Below are 18,015 nucleotides of genomic sequence, written 5' to 3'. Positions count from 1 at the left end.
GCTTTGAGGGATCTACTGATAATGTGGTGGCTGTATTCCCCAGTTGAAGGGCATTGTCCAGTGACCCGTGAGATTAATCAGAGGGTGGGAAACAGAAGAGCCAAAGGCATGCTAGGAGATCCAAATTAAGGCCCGTGCCTAGAGGGTTACAATGACCTTAACCAAGTCTTAATTACACTTTGAAAGTGGTTAATATAAGAAAGTTGATAAGGACATTGGGCGTGCAATGTTGCATTGATATGCCTGCACCATATGCAATTGTGTGAAGGCACGTGGCATATCGATGCTGAATGTAGGCTATGGGGTGACTGAAAATGTGCAAATGAGAGAGAAATATAAGAAAAACAAACGAGATAGTAGAAAGGAGACCAAATAAATCGATGATCACAATAAATTGTGATTTCAAATTGAGACAATTTATCTGATCGTGTGTGGGGTGAATCAGTGCTGTATAATGGACATCGTGTGGGTGGCATTCCATAACAGGGGTGGAATTTAGATGCGTTATATTTATTACATAATTCTCGTATAGATTGATTTAAATGACCAGTTACACCGAACCTATATGACAGACAGCTTACTTCAGAATATATTTTCAAAGTTGATCTTAAAAATGTGCTATTGTGCTATTGTCATGGTATATATATGTGCTAGGAGTGTACCAATGAATCGATTAACCAATTAATACAAATTCTGAATTAAACTCATAACTAAGCAGATAATTCTAGATTTAAAGCTTTCGTGACTGCAAGGATCCATACTCTTTGGTTCTATTCGGTAAAGTCACGTAGGTAAAAAATAAAACAAAAAATCACCTACGTAAGCAGATGATACTCGTCACATTCCATCACCTTCTAGGAAGACATCATCTGCTTATTAATTTCTGTCACGCATACATTCCACGAGGACACTTTCAATGTTATGTTCCTTCATTCTTAATGCTCCCAATGCAAGTATGGGGGGGGGGGGCACCATGGTGGCGAGATGTTAACTCCCTCGCTTGGTGCGCAGGAGGAGATGGGTTCGATCCCGACCCTAGCGCCTGTATATTTCGAGTTTAACACGTAGGCTTTCGCGACCAATATCATCCACGGATATATATATTTAGAATTTGCGTGGATTTTTCTCTGTGTTCTCTGGTTTTTACCTCCACATTTAGAATCAACGTACGTTTAATATACAGTATTTGGCTGCAATACATTTTCACGTCATAAGCTACTTCGTTAAGCTATGACTTGCAGCCAGGTTGTGTTTGAAAGAAAAGCTATATAGCTCAGTGGGCTTACATACAATGTTACATACAATCTAAGGAAGCGAATAGGCCTCTTGATTAGACCCCATCGTGTAAAGTGCAGTCTTCAACTTATACGCCATCTACTTCTCTGGCCCTCCTTCTTATGTGCTCTGGAGAAGGGATATTGCCCAAAACGTCACCTATTATATGATCGTCTTTCTAATGCCACAGTTTTATTGACACACAAGTTGAGTTTTACGCCTCTATTTAAGGAACGAAACAGTAAGACTTCTCCACGAATCTGGCTGTCGCCTGATGAAGCTAGTTGCAATTACCGGTGAAACGTCGTACTCAGATTGAAAAATGTTGTGGCTTAGTTCTCCAACACACCGGTGTGCTGTACTAGTGACGAATTGACACGTTCTGTTTACGTGACAAACCCTTTACTAATTGGCTGTGTCGGGTGGTGGCGGGTTTACCGACATCTATATATTTACACGATCTAACCCAAAAAAAACCTGTATTACGCATGTAGAGTTTTTCACAGCATTCAAAGATAAACCATGGTCAGTCTCACATATTAAGTTGTTGATGCTATATTAAACATAGTCACAATGTATTTGTAACTAACCGTGATGCATGTTAACATTTCTTTAGCTCCTGGATGGATTGAAACTTCCTGATCAAGCTGACAATGCAACATTTCTGGGCTCCATCACCAACATTGGCAGTAACATCACCATCACACAGGTCTACGAGTAAGTATACTCATCGTCATGTAATCTTGTTGAAACATGTGTTTTCTGTACTGCATGTATACTTCCCATTAACTTCCGTGACTCAGTATGTTTATATTCTTGGTTCTTTCGGTAAAGGCACGTAGAAGGGAAACAAGGTTCTTTGCAAGCCATCTGGCTACCATGAGAGATTCGTTCATGAGGCTATCCATATATACAAACACAGAGACAATTTCAACTGAGAAGATGGATTCTGGCTTAGCAATCATTGAAAGGATTTGATAAACCATTTCGGGTCTTAATTGATTGTTCACGCTTACGGTGGCTTTCAGACCGCATCCATTATTTTCGTCTCCTCCCCCTCCTCTTCTCCGAACATAGATGGACTCGTCCATCTGAAGAAACTGCCAAATCGCTCTCTGTGGTGCTAACGTTAAAAAACCGCCACTTATTTCAAATTTTCTAGCTGTGGTTTTCACACCTGATGATGATGATTGCTTGTGTTGCAGTCTAAACGTCATGATAATTTTATTGTTTTATATTTTTATTATTTTATTGTTTCCCTTCTACGTGACTTTACCGAAAGAACCAAGAATATGAATCCCTGCGCTCACGAAAGCTTTAAATCAAAATCAGTATGTTTAGTTTCATATATAGCGTCGTTCGTGCAAATTGCATCTCACAATCACCAAGGGACCACAGCCAAGCTGGAAGGCAGCCGGGCAGTGAGCTGCCACCAACATTCGCCCAAGCTCTGCTCTCCTCTATATATTCAGATGTTTTAAGCCAAGGACACGAGTGGTTATACATGCAAGAGAGAGCCGGAGCACCCGGAGAGAGCCCACACGATCAGATTAGACTGCAATTTTGCTCTACTGCCTTCTGGCGAGCCAGGGGATGGAAACTCATCGACCCAACATGTGCGTGACCCACGAACCGTCGCCGCTGCCTCCATAGTGCTGGATTACAGGGCACGTGCGTAGCCGCCACCACCACCGGGCGGTATGACCGACACAGCATGGGGAGGCCTTCACAGGGCCTCATAAAATGTGCAGCCTCCAGGCGTGCGTGCACTTTAGTACTTCAAATGTGCGCTTACAAACTCCCCAAAGATAGTATTTTCATTCTCATGTTTCCTATGCAAATCGGTGTTTCACACGGAGATATATTCTTCACTTTTCAACACTTAGTTGTATCATATATTCTGATGTTTCTGAGTCGGTGACTGATGTTTTTTTTGTTGTTGTTGAATTGGGCTCTGGGCCATCATCGAGCAGTGTAATGGTAAGGGGCTGTAATGTTTTACAAAGAGAAACGCTAACTAATCCGCTCTCTTTTAATTGAAAAATCCAAAAATTCAGTGACACCCCCCCCCTCCCCCTCTCTGCGGTCCACAAAACAAATTCCACTCAGGGGGAAAAAAAACCTCCAAAACAATTGATATATTTCTCACGGATTTTAGGAGTCACTTGGCTAAAACCTCCCCTCGTTCGCAATCCTGTACACCACGATGGCGTGCCATTCACGCCAACAAGGAGATGGGTTTTTTCTTACTCTTTGCATAAACTTCATACGTTAATATTGTTTCAGAATAATATTGTGGTGTGGTGTCCACAACGGCATTGCCTATCATATATTCTTGGCTTTCACCTTGAAAATAAACTACGCACAAAGATAGCTAACCTGGAATGTACAATTATTTATGTGTTAAGTGTTAATCTGTAAACCATCGTCAATGGTTTATGGTTGTCATTTTCCCTTATTAGTCAAACATTCCCCTGTTGAAGCATTGTATACGTGTTTTTATTTCATTTTTAAACAGGGACTGCAAACGTGACACTGCAATCTACTCCACATTGAAAATGGAACAATTTCAGAACCTGGATGACTTGATTGATATTAAAGAGGTATTCAAAGTCGATGTGTCTCTCCGCGCTGGAATGAGTTGGCGTCTTCTGGTCTAGCACCAATTGAGATGAGGCTCAAAAGAAAGCCATCTCTGGTGTGGACCAATCAGTTTCAAGGACAATGCATATATTATCATTTTGACCACAAGTATTGTGGTCAATGCAAACATGATTCCTTGTAAAAAGGGTTCAGTTTTGTTGCCAGAAAAAAGGGGAAAAACCCTATTATCAGCGTGACATGTTCGGATATGCTGTATCATCGTTTTAAAATTCCATGCAACTTCTGGGCATAACTGATCAGCAAATCAGTTGTGTCTTCTAACACTCAAGGGTATTTGTGTTTCTGTCTTTGCAGTGCAGTTTCCTCCCTGTTCCTTTTCCCTTATGGTGTGTAGTTTTGTTGTTGTTGTTGTGGGGAGCGGGAGTTTGGCGATTAGTGCACTGCGCTACGAACCCGGCGAGCCAAGTTTGATTCTCGGTCGTGGCCAACACCAGTGACTATTATTTGAACCAATACTGAGCCTCCCCTAGGTCGATTCAGCTTCAAAATGAGTACCTGATGCAGTGTGTAAACATTGCTACAAGGGTGGTCGGGTGTGGTGCTGGCCACCCACCCCCTCGTGTACCGTGCCGGCCTTCATAGGTGCTCGCTAACAGCACTTGCCCCAACAGTCTGTTAAGGCTATACGTGGGATCTTTGTCTCTTCATGTGTTTGCAGTACGCTAATACACCAGTGCGCGTGTGTGTGTTTGTGTGCGCTTGCAGTACGTACAAAAGATCAAGGATGATATCAGTGGGATCCGTGTGGATTTGTCAAGCGTTAACCTTCTGGATTCAGCAGGGAAAGACATAATACGTGATTTTGGCCAATCCAGGGTGGAATCAATTCCCTATCGCGAATTTTTGGAACAGGTGAGCAAAATGTTTGCTAATTGTTGCTCGTAAAAATAACAAACGCTGTTATTTCCGAATTCTCACACCGGAAAGTGAGACCAACAACCAACCTTTTGCGTTGTTTTGAAAAAAAAAAAATCTATACGGGGATAAATCTACGACATGGGTAGAAACGCCTGGTGTCGTTACAGAGACTGTGATGGCGACGGTTCTCGGTAGGAAGCCCAGCGCTCACACGGAATTGTCCCACAAGCAGTGCACGCCACAGCCAGTGTCAACACTCTGGCGATACCAACACAAGAGTATAAAAATATGTATTTAAATTTTACCAGGTAAGGCCTACTGAGCTATATATAGCTCTTTTTCAGAAGCAACCTAGCCACAAATGATAGGTCAAGGAAGTGGCTCATCACGTGGGAATTTATAGCAGCCAAATACTCTAAACAGATGTTTTGAATGTGGAGGGAAAAACTGAAGGACACGGAGAAAAATTCACGTGACCACAGGTAGAGAGACCGTGCAAACTCCAAATACACAGGTGTCAGGGCCGGGATGGAACCCACGACCTCCTGTATACCAGGAGAGCTAGTTAACATCTCTAACAATAATGTGTCTCCACATGTAAAGAAAAACATACACATACTACAATGAGCACAGTATTAACCCCCTCATCCCCCGCCACCCTAAAAAAATGTGCTGTTTGCTTCAAGGTGGATGTTAAAGAACTCATAACGTTTTTCTAACAATTCTAGGCCATGTGAGCCACCGTCATGGTCCAAATTTGAAAAAGTTACCTGCAAATAACTCATCTGGGAAACGACATTGGAACATAACCCCCACCCCCCCGACTGAAACACTACAAAATCCGTGAAACGTAGTGGATTGGTGATTGCCTTGCACTATAGTGATGGCATGACTGTCAAATGCACTGTTTTGATTTCATGACACATTGTGTCCTGTGTGCCGGCGTTGTTTAACCTCTAGATTGACAAAGGACTCGTAAATACAAACCTGACCAGATATGCATCCGAGCTGAGAAATCTCGCATCGAGCGGGGTAAGTTTGCCTTGCATATGCAAATAAAACAATTGTGCCTCGTAACAAGAATAATTATGCCGTGGTGTAATGGTTAGCACGGTAGTGGGCATCCTTTTCAGGGGTCGCCGGTTCCATTTGATCTCCCTGCACGGCAGTTGAATCAATGGCGTGGCTGTTGATTCAACGGCGCGGCAGTTGAATCAATGGCGCAGCAGTTTAAATCAACTGCGCGGCAGTTGAATCAACTGCGCGGCAGTTGATTCAACTGCGCGGCAGTTGAATCAATGGTGTGGCTGTTGATTCAACGTCGCAGCAGTTGAATCAACGGCGCGGCAGTTTAAATCAACTGCGTGGCAGTTGAATCAATGACGCGGCTGTTGAGTAAACGGCGTAGCAGTCGGATCAATGGCGCGGCAGTTGAGTAAACTGGGCGGAAGTTGAATCAACGGCGCGGCAGTTGAATCAGCTGCGTAGCAGTTGAATCAACGATCCAAGTGTCTCAATGCTCCCCACCCTCTGTCCGGCCAGCAGTGTAAACGGCTACGGTGCAGTTCTTGGACCGGTACGTAGGTCGCGTGTCGTTGGGGTAAAGTGTGGTTACGTCCACCTCTTCTGACACCTTTGTTTGGCGCGGAAGAGTAGGCAAAATATCGAACAGTGGAAGGCCCTTCCGCCAGCAGTGGTGTGAGCGGGCCATTGCAGGGCTGCACCTTCATCTTGCTATTCATTTATTTATTCAACATCACTGATTGGCAAGACTCGTTGCGTGTGATCTCGTTGCATCACTCTGATGTTGTTGATGTTGCCCTTGTGCCGCGCTGGTGCACCACGGATTTCCCTTGCAAACCAGCTGGGTCACTGGCACAAACAAATGCGACTCTCCGAGAAACAAATGAGCGTTGATCGATTAATTGATTTTAAATAACTGTGACGTCTTCGTCTAACACAATGGTTCTTAACCTGGGGTGCACGCTGCACGCCCTAGCGGTGCGAGATGCTCTTTCCGGCCAGATTTAGAGGGTAAATCATCAAAACAAATGAAGCATGGGCATGTAAGTACAACTACTTTGTTTCATCAAACCCTATGTATTTATTAACATTATACTTGTTTTAATGATTGAGAACCAAAGGGGTGCAAGGGTGCAAGTAAAGGTTGAGAACGACTTTGTCGAATAGGTTCCATTGCATTTTTGACAAGTGCAACTCTGTTCGTGTTTAACTGCATTTTCCTTGAGAAATGTAATATTTTGTTTTTCACGCATTTCCAGCAAAATCTGAATGACTCTACGTTGATCGGAATTGCCAGCCAGCTCGAGGCCATCGACAGCGACATGCCTACTCAGGAATTGGTCAGTCTTCCTAACGCTTGCTGCTAGCTGCCAGCTTCACGATTGCTCTTAATTTACTCTTGCACGGTCGTCGCAAAACATTTTCGGCCCCCTGTTGAGCGACGACTGTGGGCCGGCGACGCGGCCCAGCGGTAAAGAGCTCGCCGCCTGTTGCAGAGGTTCGAATTCCAGCGTCCGCCCTGGTCAATACCGCGGTCTGTGTAATAACTGCTCGACAGCGGATGATTACGATCACCATTCGCAAGCCGTTGAGTCTCGGAGTAAAAAAAAAATACCTTCAAATTGGTACAGAACCGAGCAACCATCGCCCCAGGTCACTGTTAGAAATCACACTCTCATAGCTGTCAACCCATACGGTTTACCCGTATTTTTGTGCAGGGAAATTGAATTTGCAGGTCCATACGGCGTACAGCCGTTTCAATACGTCCAAAATAAATGTGTCGATTTGTTTGTGTTCCTCCCTTGTGATGAGACTTTGTAGGATGAACGTTGAGATTTATAAGGGCACGGGGTTACCAATAAGGTCTGAATTGGTCTGTAATAAGGTAGGCACTGATTAGGGGTTGAAATGTATGCACTCTATCCTGGTCTCTGGAGTTAAATAAAATAAACTTGACAATCTGAACTCACCAACTGGAACTTGGCTGGGAGGAGCGGTGTCGCAACGTATAGAGTGCACTCCTCTAGGAATCCGGCGAGCCGAGTTCGATTCCCGGCCATCGCTAAAATCATTGGCTTGTGGTATCTGAACCAGTACTGGCCTGGTGCTGGCCCACTCTGCCCTCTGGTCGCCAACCCCCGGGCACCCCTTCAGTAACCTGCCCTGCTCCATCGTGCCCACCACACACGCGGCCCGCCCATCACTACTACCGCTTCTTGATTGCACCTACAACACTTCACTGCCACGTTCTATTCCAGACTTGCCGATATCGACGATGAGTACCCATGCAATATTATCGTGATTATTTGAGAATAGGTGCTGATCGATAAGTACGCCTGTTGACACTGTGTGACTAATATGCATCTTGTGCATCTTTTGTTTTGTAGGATTTGATGAAAGCAAGCATGGTCCTTCTTAAGGAGGATACTTTCAATATATCCGTAAGAACGTTATCTCCCTTGCGAACGATATATTAAAATGGGACCTTTTTTGCAAGTATCAAGGTTTGAAAAAATAAGAATAAGTTTTACCCTTTATGGCACAAAAGCAAAGTTTGTGGGAAATAATAGCCATCTTTCTATACTTTTTAAGCATAAGCAATAAAAAAGAACACTTGGTACCCAGGAACCAAAAATGTGTTACATAGTGTTATCAGACAATACTCTTTCGATCCATATATACAAATTTAGTGTATTTTTTTACACATCCCTTCAGCCACATTGCCTCCTAGGAGCAAACTTTGGAGCAGTTTCGACAATCATTATATCATCAGCAGTCAGGCGAGCTTGACCCAATGTGGGTGACCTGCCAGATGTATATAGGTGGGGGGTGATGGGGTGAGGAAGAGGAGGGGTGTTTATGGAGTTTAAAATCTTCATAATGAGCAGGTAAATATTGCTTAGGTTGTATTTCCCTTAATTTTTGCAGTAGTGAGGCTCTCCAGAGATCCCTCGAGTGGAACCCGTTCTGCCGGCAGTGGTGCGAGCAAACAGTTGCGGGGCTGCGCCCATGCCCATCGGGATGCGCGAGTCATTGATGTGCTCATTTGAGAATGTATATTTTATTATTTTATTGTTTACCTTCAACGTGACTTTACCGAAAGAACCAAGAATATGAATCACTGCAGTCACGAAAGCTTTAAATCAAAATTTAATGTTCTGGTGCTCATCATACTTAGGAATCTTGTGGCTATCATGTCAACCCATGACATACAATATATAGGATTTGAAAGAAAAAAAAACACATCCATTCTTAAGCCCACGATTGAGTGTGTGCATCGTGAGCTTAATACCGCATTTCAATCGATTAATTGCTGTATCAGTAAAGCTCTAATCGTGAGAGGAAGTTACGTGAATTGTGTTTATGGTGGTGTCGTTGCAGAGCAAGGGTGCTGATCTGATCGATCAGCTGGACAATGCGCAGAATGTCCTGACCAACATTTCATCAGGTGTCACCGGTATTGTACGTATATCATGAATCATGAAAATTTGGAATGCTGCGTTCCATGGAGAGATGGGGAAAATAACACCAAGCTGACTGTCAGCACCGGTGTTATACGGCACGCTTTTGACATCCACCCAATTGTCAAGTCACCCAAAATGAGACCACAGAGGCAAAGTAGAATTTTACCCTGGTTAGTATTGGATGGGTGCCCACCGGGGCTTAACAGGTGTCGTAGGTGTGGGGCTGCAAGATGTGGCCAGAAGAGGACAGTGCTCAGTGTCACCCAAGTGCTCTGTGGGGTTTCTCTGGGTTCTCTGGTTTCCTCCCACGTGGACACCAAAAAGGCCAGGGAATTTGGACAAAAATTCCAAGGCAGGACCCTCCAGGAAAAAAGGAGTCTTGAGACTCGGAGAGGTTTTTCATGTAACCCCTTTAACATCTTAATTTGAACAACTATATATATAAAAATAGAGTAATAGATATTCATGCGGAAATTATTTGATACTTATTTTGGTTATTTTGCATGTAAACTAAAAATATCTTCTGTTACATTTTCCTTTGACAGGAAATATCAAACTACATTGACTTTCTCATATTGGACTTTGACTTCTACATTGGCTGGATCAAAAGAATGGTAAGGCCACACGTACACATCTCAGGGGTGGCCCGGTGGCTCGGAGTTAAGAGTGCTGAACTGCCACCGCTGAAATCCTGAGTTTGGATCCAGGTTTCAGTTGCCCATGATTGCTTCACGTGTATTGAGTTGATGATCTCAGCCTGGACACCAATGGCTGCACTTAACCTGGGTTAATTCCAGCTCTGGTAATTAAAATATCGGTTTGACGGTCGTGCGACAAACCTCAACTCTCATATGTAGAGCGAGTGGGAAGTGCTCCCCCTCGACTGTGTTGGCGCCAGAAGGCCACTTGAAGGCAAGTCAGAGGCAGCTCTGCAATGTCCACTTCTGTGGGTCTGTCCCTGTAACACGAGGGGCCTGCACTGCAAGAGATCCGTTTGAAATCTTCATCTCTCGTGGTGACAATTCAGGGGAAAATGAAAACAACAATGATACACATTGTACATCGGCCACTGATGTGTGTTTAGTTTGGTCTTTAGCTTGTTTGTTTTTAGTTTATTGTCCTTCCCCCGCACGTTCGTATGGTCAGAAAGAAGTTCAACATACATACTGCTGTAGCTGGAAATGATTCAGGTCACAAGGTTCATTGTTTATGAGCGAATGTTGAACTTCTTTCGCACCGTACGTATATATTCGTTTACAGTATACATAGGTACATATATACAGTGGTTGAAATGGATATACTGGAGAGAAGTACGAGACGTATTTATCCTGCAGCCCAAGTTAACCGCGTTTCCCCAGTTTGTATGTTTGTGTTCTGAGAAGTGCATGTGTGGCATAGCGGCACATTTCAAGCACTAAATATATTTCAATAAACATCACGATACTGTATTTTTATATTATTTAAGAAGGGGGTGTGTGAATTTCGGAGACCAATTGTTTAACTTTGACACTGGAATATTACACAGAGCGGCATTAAATTCTTGAAGTGGCTCAAGGTAATGGTTATTATTATCATTGTTATTTTGCACGCTTTCCACCCATGTGTTAAATTGTGTCTGTGCAGATACGGTGGGAAATGGGGGGTTGCCTGCCCGTGGCAAATCTTGTTGATTCATTACACATCATTGGCTGCAGCTGCGTCCTTGATTCACTGGTAAGGTCTGCACTGCCACTGTGTGTGTGTGATGACATCTCCTTTGCATACACTCTGGAAGCCAACAGCAAGATTCGTCCGATATTTTTTTGGATACAGCCGCACAGGCGCATAACGTTGATTCTCAAGTGAGCCTCGCTCAGCCGATGAGACATCGAATGTCACAACCTGTCCAGAGTTTGCTTGTGTTCAACCAATGCTGCTGAAATAATGCACTCTCAGAGGGCCCTGATGGGAAGTGTAAGAACACTTTCATGTAGCGGTACAGAAATGGGAAGGAGGCGGTTGTCTGCTCATTATTATTTTTACACTCTTAGAGAATAATTTTGGTGCCGGTAAATTCTGGAAACCCTAGCCTCACCCCTTATTAGACTGTCATCACTGTGTACAATTGACCTTTTTTTAAATGTGACATTCAGTGAAACTGCTCACTTATTATAGCAGTAGTATTACCGTATAAATCTTCTTATCACACGATCGTGCAAATTAAACTCGAAGTGATTGTCTCTTGCAGAATGGCATTTGGTTTGGCCTGGGATGGGCCCTGGTGTTCTTGTTCATCAGTCTCATTTTCGCCGTCAAATTGGCCAAGTACTTCCGTCGAATGAAAAAAGAAGATGCCTTTGAGAGGTAAGTAAGCAACAAAATACCTGTGTATAAACGCATTTTTTTGAAATACGTATAAAGTTTTAAAACCGTCAAGGCGCAGCCCTGCAATTGCTTTCTCACGACACTGCTGGTGGAAGGGCCTACACTAGAGGGAGCTCTGGATGGACTCTCTATCTAGGGTAGTGGTTCTTCTTAACCTGGGGTGCACGCACCCCCTGGGAGTGCGAGATACACTTTCTGGGGGTGCGAGACATGCCAGGTTTTTTTAGAAGGTAAATCATCAAAACAATGTATGCAGGGCCCCGTAAGAACAACTACTTTGTTTCATCAAACCTATGTATTTATTAACATACGTTTTTTTTTTTTACGATTAAGAACCAAGGCTGCAGTAAAGGGATAGAAACACTGCTCTAGAGGGCATTTGGTCTACTCTTTCACAGCGGCCATAGGTGGGAGCTCCCTGACTACACCCCACCACATGTGACCTGACTATAGGACCTCCGATTAGCATGGTTGGCTATGTACGGTGCGAAAGACGTTCAACATACATACATAATTACTATCGACTAACTGTGGTGTAAAACATTAATCCTGCTGGTTGTACAGAGGCAGTCGTGGGAGGGGATTTAGGAAACTTTCACATTGTGTTAACTGCCACCCCAGGAGATCGAACCAGTGGCCTCTAAATTTTGATTTAAAGCTTTCGTGACTGCAGGGATTCATATCCTTGGTTCTTTCGGTAAAGTAACCACGTAGAAGGGAAACAATAAGATAATAATACGTGACTTTACCGAAAGAACCAAGAATACAGTGGCCTCTAGTCCAACATGCAAACCATTACACCACAGCAGCATTCAAATATGGCAATTGCATAAAATATAACAATAGATAAAACTACATATAAAACAATGGCAAGTAACAATAGATACAACAATGGCATTAAATATAACAACGCCAGTTATTCTTTTGGGAAAGCCTCACAATCTCAGGACCCTCTTTTTTTACAGGAGGGTCCTGCATTTGGGATGTTTGACCAGCTCCCACGCGTGAGTGTTTGGTTTGACACTGGAGGAAACTAGAGCGGCCAGAGAAAACCCCAACGATTGACATCCTCTCAGGCACATTCCATCCCCTAGCCTTCTCCTTATGGTTTCAAATGGAAATGGGATTATTGTTTTTTTACACGTGCTACTAAACAGCGGATTCATTCGTTTGCTGTCATTGTCTTTCAGTCCAATGTACTCATCTCAAATAAACAAGGCCTACAGTCCAGACCCTCATGAGTTTGCTTTGCCAAGGTAAGCAAGATTCTGTTCACCGATATTATCGTCAAGGTGCTGCCTTGAAACGACTTGCTCATGCCACTGCTAGAAAATGAGTCTCAACTATACGTAGCTCTAGAGAGGCACCACTCTCGGGAGTATTTGGCCTACTCTTCCATGCAGCCCAGACGTCTCGGAGGAGGAGTTACCCTCGCATCACCCCGCCACACCGCGATCTGACGATTCACTCAACTTTGGGAGGACGTTTCGATTTAAAGCTTTCGTGACTGCAGGGATTCATATTATTGGTTCTTTCGGTAAAGTCACGTAGAAGGGAAAACAATAAAATAATACAAATGAAACAATAAAATTCTCACACAAGCAATCGTCATCAGGTGTGAAACCCAAAGATGATGATTGCTTGTGTTGCAATCGAAAACGTCGTTAGAATTGTATTGTTTTACGTGTATTATTTTATTATTTCCCTTCTTCGGGGGACATGTTCACACTGCTGGGCGGACAGGTGTTTTGGGGGATTTAAGAAACTTGCCCCATCATTTCAACTGCCGTGCCAGGAAATCGAATCGTCGATTGTAAGTTCGATGCACCAACCATTATACTGTGGCACTATCCCCTTACTTGTGGTCTCCCAGTGAATGCTGATTTGGGTCAGTGTGAACCCAGCGATAAGTGAAAATTGGCCCAAAGCTTGTATACATTATATAACAAGCGTATATGTAATAGAATACTGCAGTGGAATATGGTTTATAAAAAAACAAAAAAAGGTTCTGTAAATAAAATAATAAGATTGTCCTGTTAAGATCGTCATTATTTCACGGAGTCCCAAAGGTTGAATGCAAAACAAAGAATCACTTCAATGAAATACCTTCGTCCATTCTGCAGACATTGAATTCGTTTTTACCAAAGTTGCAGAAAGATTTACAAAACATTTCACGGTTCAAACGGGTCCAGGGTTTCTTCGTGTAAACACATTCTGCTGGAGAAAATTGGTCTCGAAAGCCCATGCATAGGCTGATGCGCTAAAGATTGTTTTTTATTATACATGGCTCACATGATTTGACATCTTTTTTTTATTGTGACATCGTTTTTATTAAAGAAAACAAACAATAAAATGCGAACTTAAGTGAGCCAGATTTTGGGCTAAACCCAGAGGCTACTTAAAATAAGCAAACATTGAAAAAAAACAACACCAATCACGGAAAAAACTCCCAACACTTTTTTGTTCATGCAGCTCTGAGGGGTAGGATAAAGGCCGGCGTGCTTTTGTGCAGAAGCAATTCTAAGGCTGTATACCCTTCCACTGTATGACATTCGGTGAACCCATGCCGCCCTGAATGCCACGTGCTCTGATTGTGCTCTCTCGGTCCCCCTCCCCCCCCAACCCCAACACGAAATGATTTTGTCACAATTATTTTTGCAACCAAACAAAATGTTCAAGCCCCTAACAAACATCTCACCGGCCGTGCGGTTAACCACAGCCTTCCACCTCTGGACTTCGTGCGAGGTGGCGGTGGTGAATCGGTTGAAACTACACGAAAGTTTTTTTTTAGATTGATTACATTTTTTTATAATAAACCGTCAATACTTAGCCAAGTGTTACAACAGACACGATGACAATGGCTTTGCGAGCCAAGATGCAAACTATCGCACGAGCCCAAAGCAACGCGCTTTAACAGCACACCGATTCAACGCACTAGCGAACACGGTGATAACATGCCTTCGATGTTCATTATGTGTAACTGTAATTAAGATATAATGATTCAACAATTATTACATTATTATTTTACAGACACTCCCTCCCCCCCCCCAATAACCGAAATGGTTCTTTTCCCCAGATTGGGCTGGTTTTGCTGTGTACGATGCTGTGCTCATGAACGTGAAGGATTGCAATGGACCGTGTGTTTTTTTGTGTGTGCGCTTGCCTTTGTTTGCGTCGTAGAGCCAAGTCGGAACACGGACCGTGAATTTGAGAGAACGCCGTTTCAAACCCAGCATGGAAGTCATTGCCCTTCCAAGAGCAGCGACCGTTCGTTAGAGGAAAATAATGTCCTGGGCAATGTACATTTTAAATTTGAGGGAGTTGCGAAGCTTGTTTCGGAAATCACGCACTAATTTCACGCTTATAATATACACGTTGTGTCCGATTAAACGCTTCAGTTGATTTTCGTTACGTAAATCCACGGCGATTGAAACTCGAAATCAGTTGTGTTTCACTTACAAACAGCAACACGAATTACTTGAATTTTTGCTCTTGAGAGTGTGATTTGTTTTAATCGGTGCGCATGTCATATAGAACTTTATGACCATTATTTATTTTAGTATTCGTTATTTAAAAAAAACAAAACCTGGCGTTTCAGCACTCTTCAAATAAACACGTTCGTACATGGCGTGATGTCAGTATAGATTCTAATTTGGAATATATACACAGCGAACCTCTCGACTATCTGGGGTTATGCGTGGGAGCCATGAAATGGATAAAACAGAAACACGGATGATGCAAAACTCATACTAATCAGGCTACGCAGCAGCAAACAGATTTATTGTTCAGCCACTCGGTCGGTTTATTTTGGGTAAGGCCCATTGAGCTCAGACGCTCTTGTTTTTCATTGGAGATGCGGCCACAAAAAGGCTGAGTGTGTTGCGTTGAAGATGCATGGTTTACGGGGGTCGCATCGAACAAAAAGTGGGAAAGTATTTATAAACTTGACCAAGGGATGAAAAATGCACTCGGCAGAAGTACTTGCAACGCACATCTAGTGAGCGATCGAATGGGGGGAGGAGGGGGGGTGAGACGGATCCACGTAGAATGTGTCATCTAATTTCTGCTGTTCCTCATTGCGATCGCTCACCGAGCCACGAGGAGCACCTTATTGACAAAACGAGTACGCACAGTGATGAGCACAAAAGAGCATGCAATGCCACATTTTATGTTTATTTTGCAAGTACGGTTAATCCGTAACCCTTCCCCCCCCCCCCCCCCCGGTAACGGAGAGTTAACGGTAGTCAAAAGGTTCCCTATCTGATTTAATTCATGAAATGTACGATTATTGTTTTTTCCCCCCCCCAGCACGTAATACAACGTATTACGGGGGTTAAGTTAGTTAAATAACAGGAGCATGTAGTATACTACACATGTCACGTGCTCAAGCTGAACGGTAAACATTGTAAAAGATAAAGATCCCCCGTATAGCCTGTAACAGAGTGCTGGGGCAAGTGCTGTTAGCGTGCAGCACCTATGATGGCCGTGAGCGGGAATCGAACTCGGGTCACCTGGTTCGAAGCGCAGCGCACTAACAGCTACGCCACCGCTCCCCCCTGTTTGCACACACATTGTATACACATATTCAAAGTCCAATGTCATTCTGTCAGTCACAGTGCTGAACTGTCTTTCATGATTGCAACGAAGCCAAACAGCGCACATGAAACCTCAGAAAGATCTTGAATTGAAATCAATTTTACTCTTAACTAAATCATAACATCGATTATGTCAATTGTATGTGCCAGGGGAAAGCCTCACTTAGTCTCAACACTCATATTCTGGAGGATCTTGCAATGGGGATGTTTGGCCGATTCTAACGACCACTCCCATTAACGACTAATCCATAGAACCCAATGTGTAGTGTATAGCAGTGTAGTGTATAGTAGTATAGTGTATAGTAGTGTAGTGTTTAGTGCAGTGTATAGTTTTGTAGTGTCTAGTGTAGCGTATAGTAGTGTACAGCAGTGTAGTGTATAGTAATGTATAATGTAGTTTAGAGTGTAGTGTATAGTATTGTACTGTCCAGTGTAGTGTATAATAGTATAGTGTATAGTAGTGTAGTGTATAGCAGTGTAGTGTATAGCAGTGTAGTGTGTAGTATTGTAGAACCCCTATTAACAACCACCCCCATTCACGACTAATCACTTAACTACGGGCCTCCATAGAGCCGACCATTCCCCTGTTAACGACAGGCTGTTGTAGCTACAGTAAATATGTGTGAATGCATTGCTTACCAATGTTTCTTTGCATGTGTGTTCATAGTGCTGTTAGTATCTTCATGTACTCATATCCATTGCTTCAAATATTATACATTACGTTTTTTGGGTGAAAAAGGGGGTAAACTTTCGAAGCCAACGGAACGAGTTAAGCCCTCGGGCATGCATTTCTTACACTCGCTTAACGGCCGTTTTGGTGCAATTTAATGACCGTCAGTTGAGAAGAGGGGGCTTCTCCCGTACTCTCCTCGCCACACCTTCCATCTCCAGCACTGCGACAGCTGCTGGCAGGTCCTCCCCTGGCGGTCGCTCCGTCCGCGGTGCTCGCCACGCCTCAACCCCTGCTCACGTTCCGAGGTCGGACGAGATGGTGGAGGAGAAAAACAAAATAATTTGACGGTTAATCTGGGTGATTCGGTCACGTTGCCAACTCGGCTAGATACGTTACGATGAATAATAATTCACGGCCCTCTGCCAATCCGCTGTCGGATGAAGGTCTCCATATGCCGCGTTGCCCATGGGGGTTGTTTGACCACACTTCATCGCATTGGTCAGGATGGGTGGACTCTAGAATGGAGGTCGGTACAAAGACCGGTTTAGATATCATTCCCCTGTCCCAGAATTGAACTCTGATGACCGGGTTCATAGAGCAGTTTGTTAACCACAACTTCAGCCCTCCGCTAGTACATATGTAGTGTCGTAGTACATATGTAGTGCTCGAGGTTTGTGTGTGTGTGCGGGCGGCGTGCATCACACACACACACTCAGTCGGAGAGGAGCTAGTCGCAGGAGGCAAAGTCCTTCCCTCTTATTGTTATCGTGTTCACGCCACCAACTCTGGACCCCCTCTCTCTCACGACCACGCTGCCGCACGATCTGGCCCAGACACGACCCCGTCCACGTTGCACCGATGGCGTTGACCGAGACAGCCAACCGCTGTCGGGCGAAGGCGGCGACGACGTAGACGAGTCCACTCCCAGAATCGGCAGCCCGGAGCTCCCCGCTCTCCGCTGCTTTTATTCCCCTCGGCGCGGCCTGGCTCCGCACTGGCCACGCCAGGGGCCTCCCCACGAGGTCTACCGTGACCCTTGCCCAAGTTCCTCCACGCTGCCGGCACACACACACACACACCGTGTATATGCTCAGCGGCG

The 18,015-nt window shown here is 44.1% G+C and overlaps 1 protein-coding gene across 1 annotated transcript in view; it reads left to right on the top strand.

Annotated features, from left to right (window-relative positions):
- The window catches only part of LOC116951192 (prominin-1-A-like), a 41,078-nt gene extending 25,802 nt beyond the window's left edge, over nucleotides 1-15,276 (top strand). The window contains exons 13-24 of the mRNA XM_032969671.2: nucleotides 1,892-1,992; nucleotides 3,794-3,878; nucleotides 4,645-4,791; nucleotides 5,758-5,829; nucleotides 7,080-7,160; nucleotides 8,208-8,261; nucleotides 9,202-9,282; nucleotides 9,830-9,898; nucleotides 10,908-10,997; nucleotides 11,512-11,627; nucleotides 12,839-12,904; nucleotides 14,829-15,276. Coding sequence (XP_032825562.2) covers nucleotides 1,892-1,992; nucleotides 3,794-3,878; nucleotides 4,645-4,791; nucleotides 5,758-5,829; nucleotides 7,080-7,160; nucleotides 8,208-8,261; nucleotides 9,202-9,282; nucleotides 9,830-9,898; nucleotides 10,908-10,997; nucleotides 11,512-11,627; nucleotides 12,839-12,904; nucleotides 14,829-14,853 — 987 coding nt within the window. The 3' untranslated portion in view covers nucleotides 14,854-15,276. The remainder of the gene's footprint in view (nucleotides 1-1,891; nucleotides 1,993-3,793; nucleotides 3,879-4,644; nucleotides 4,792-5,757; nucleotides 5,830-7,079; nucleotides 7,161-8,207; nucleotides 8,262-9,201; nucleotides 9,283-9,829; nucleotides 9,899-10,907; nucleotides 10,998-11,511; nucleotides 11,628-12,838; nucleotides 12,905-14,828) is intronic.
- The last annotated feature ends 2,739 nt before the right edge of the window (nucleotides 15,277-18,015 follow it).

Source organism: Petromyzon marinus, chromosome 42 (assembly GCF_048934315.1).
Source record: "Petromyzon marinus isolate PM22_M1 ecotype Great Lakes invasive population chromosome 42, UKy_Petmar_22M1.pri1.0, whole genome shotgun sequence".
NCBI lineage: Eukaryota > Metazoa > Chordata > Hyperoartia > Petromyzontiformes > Petromyzontidae > Petromyzon > Petromyzon marinus.
The sequence above is the reverse complement of the archived record's forward strand: the minus strand, read 5'-3'. Positions and strand labels throughout refer to the sequence as shown.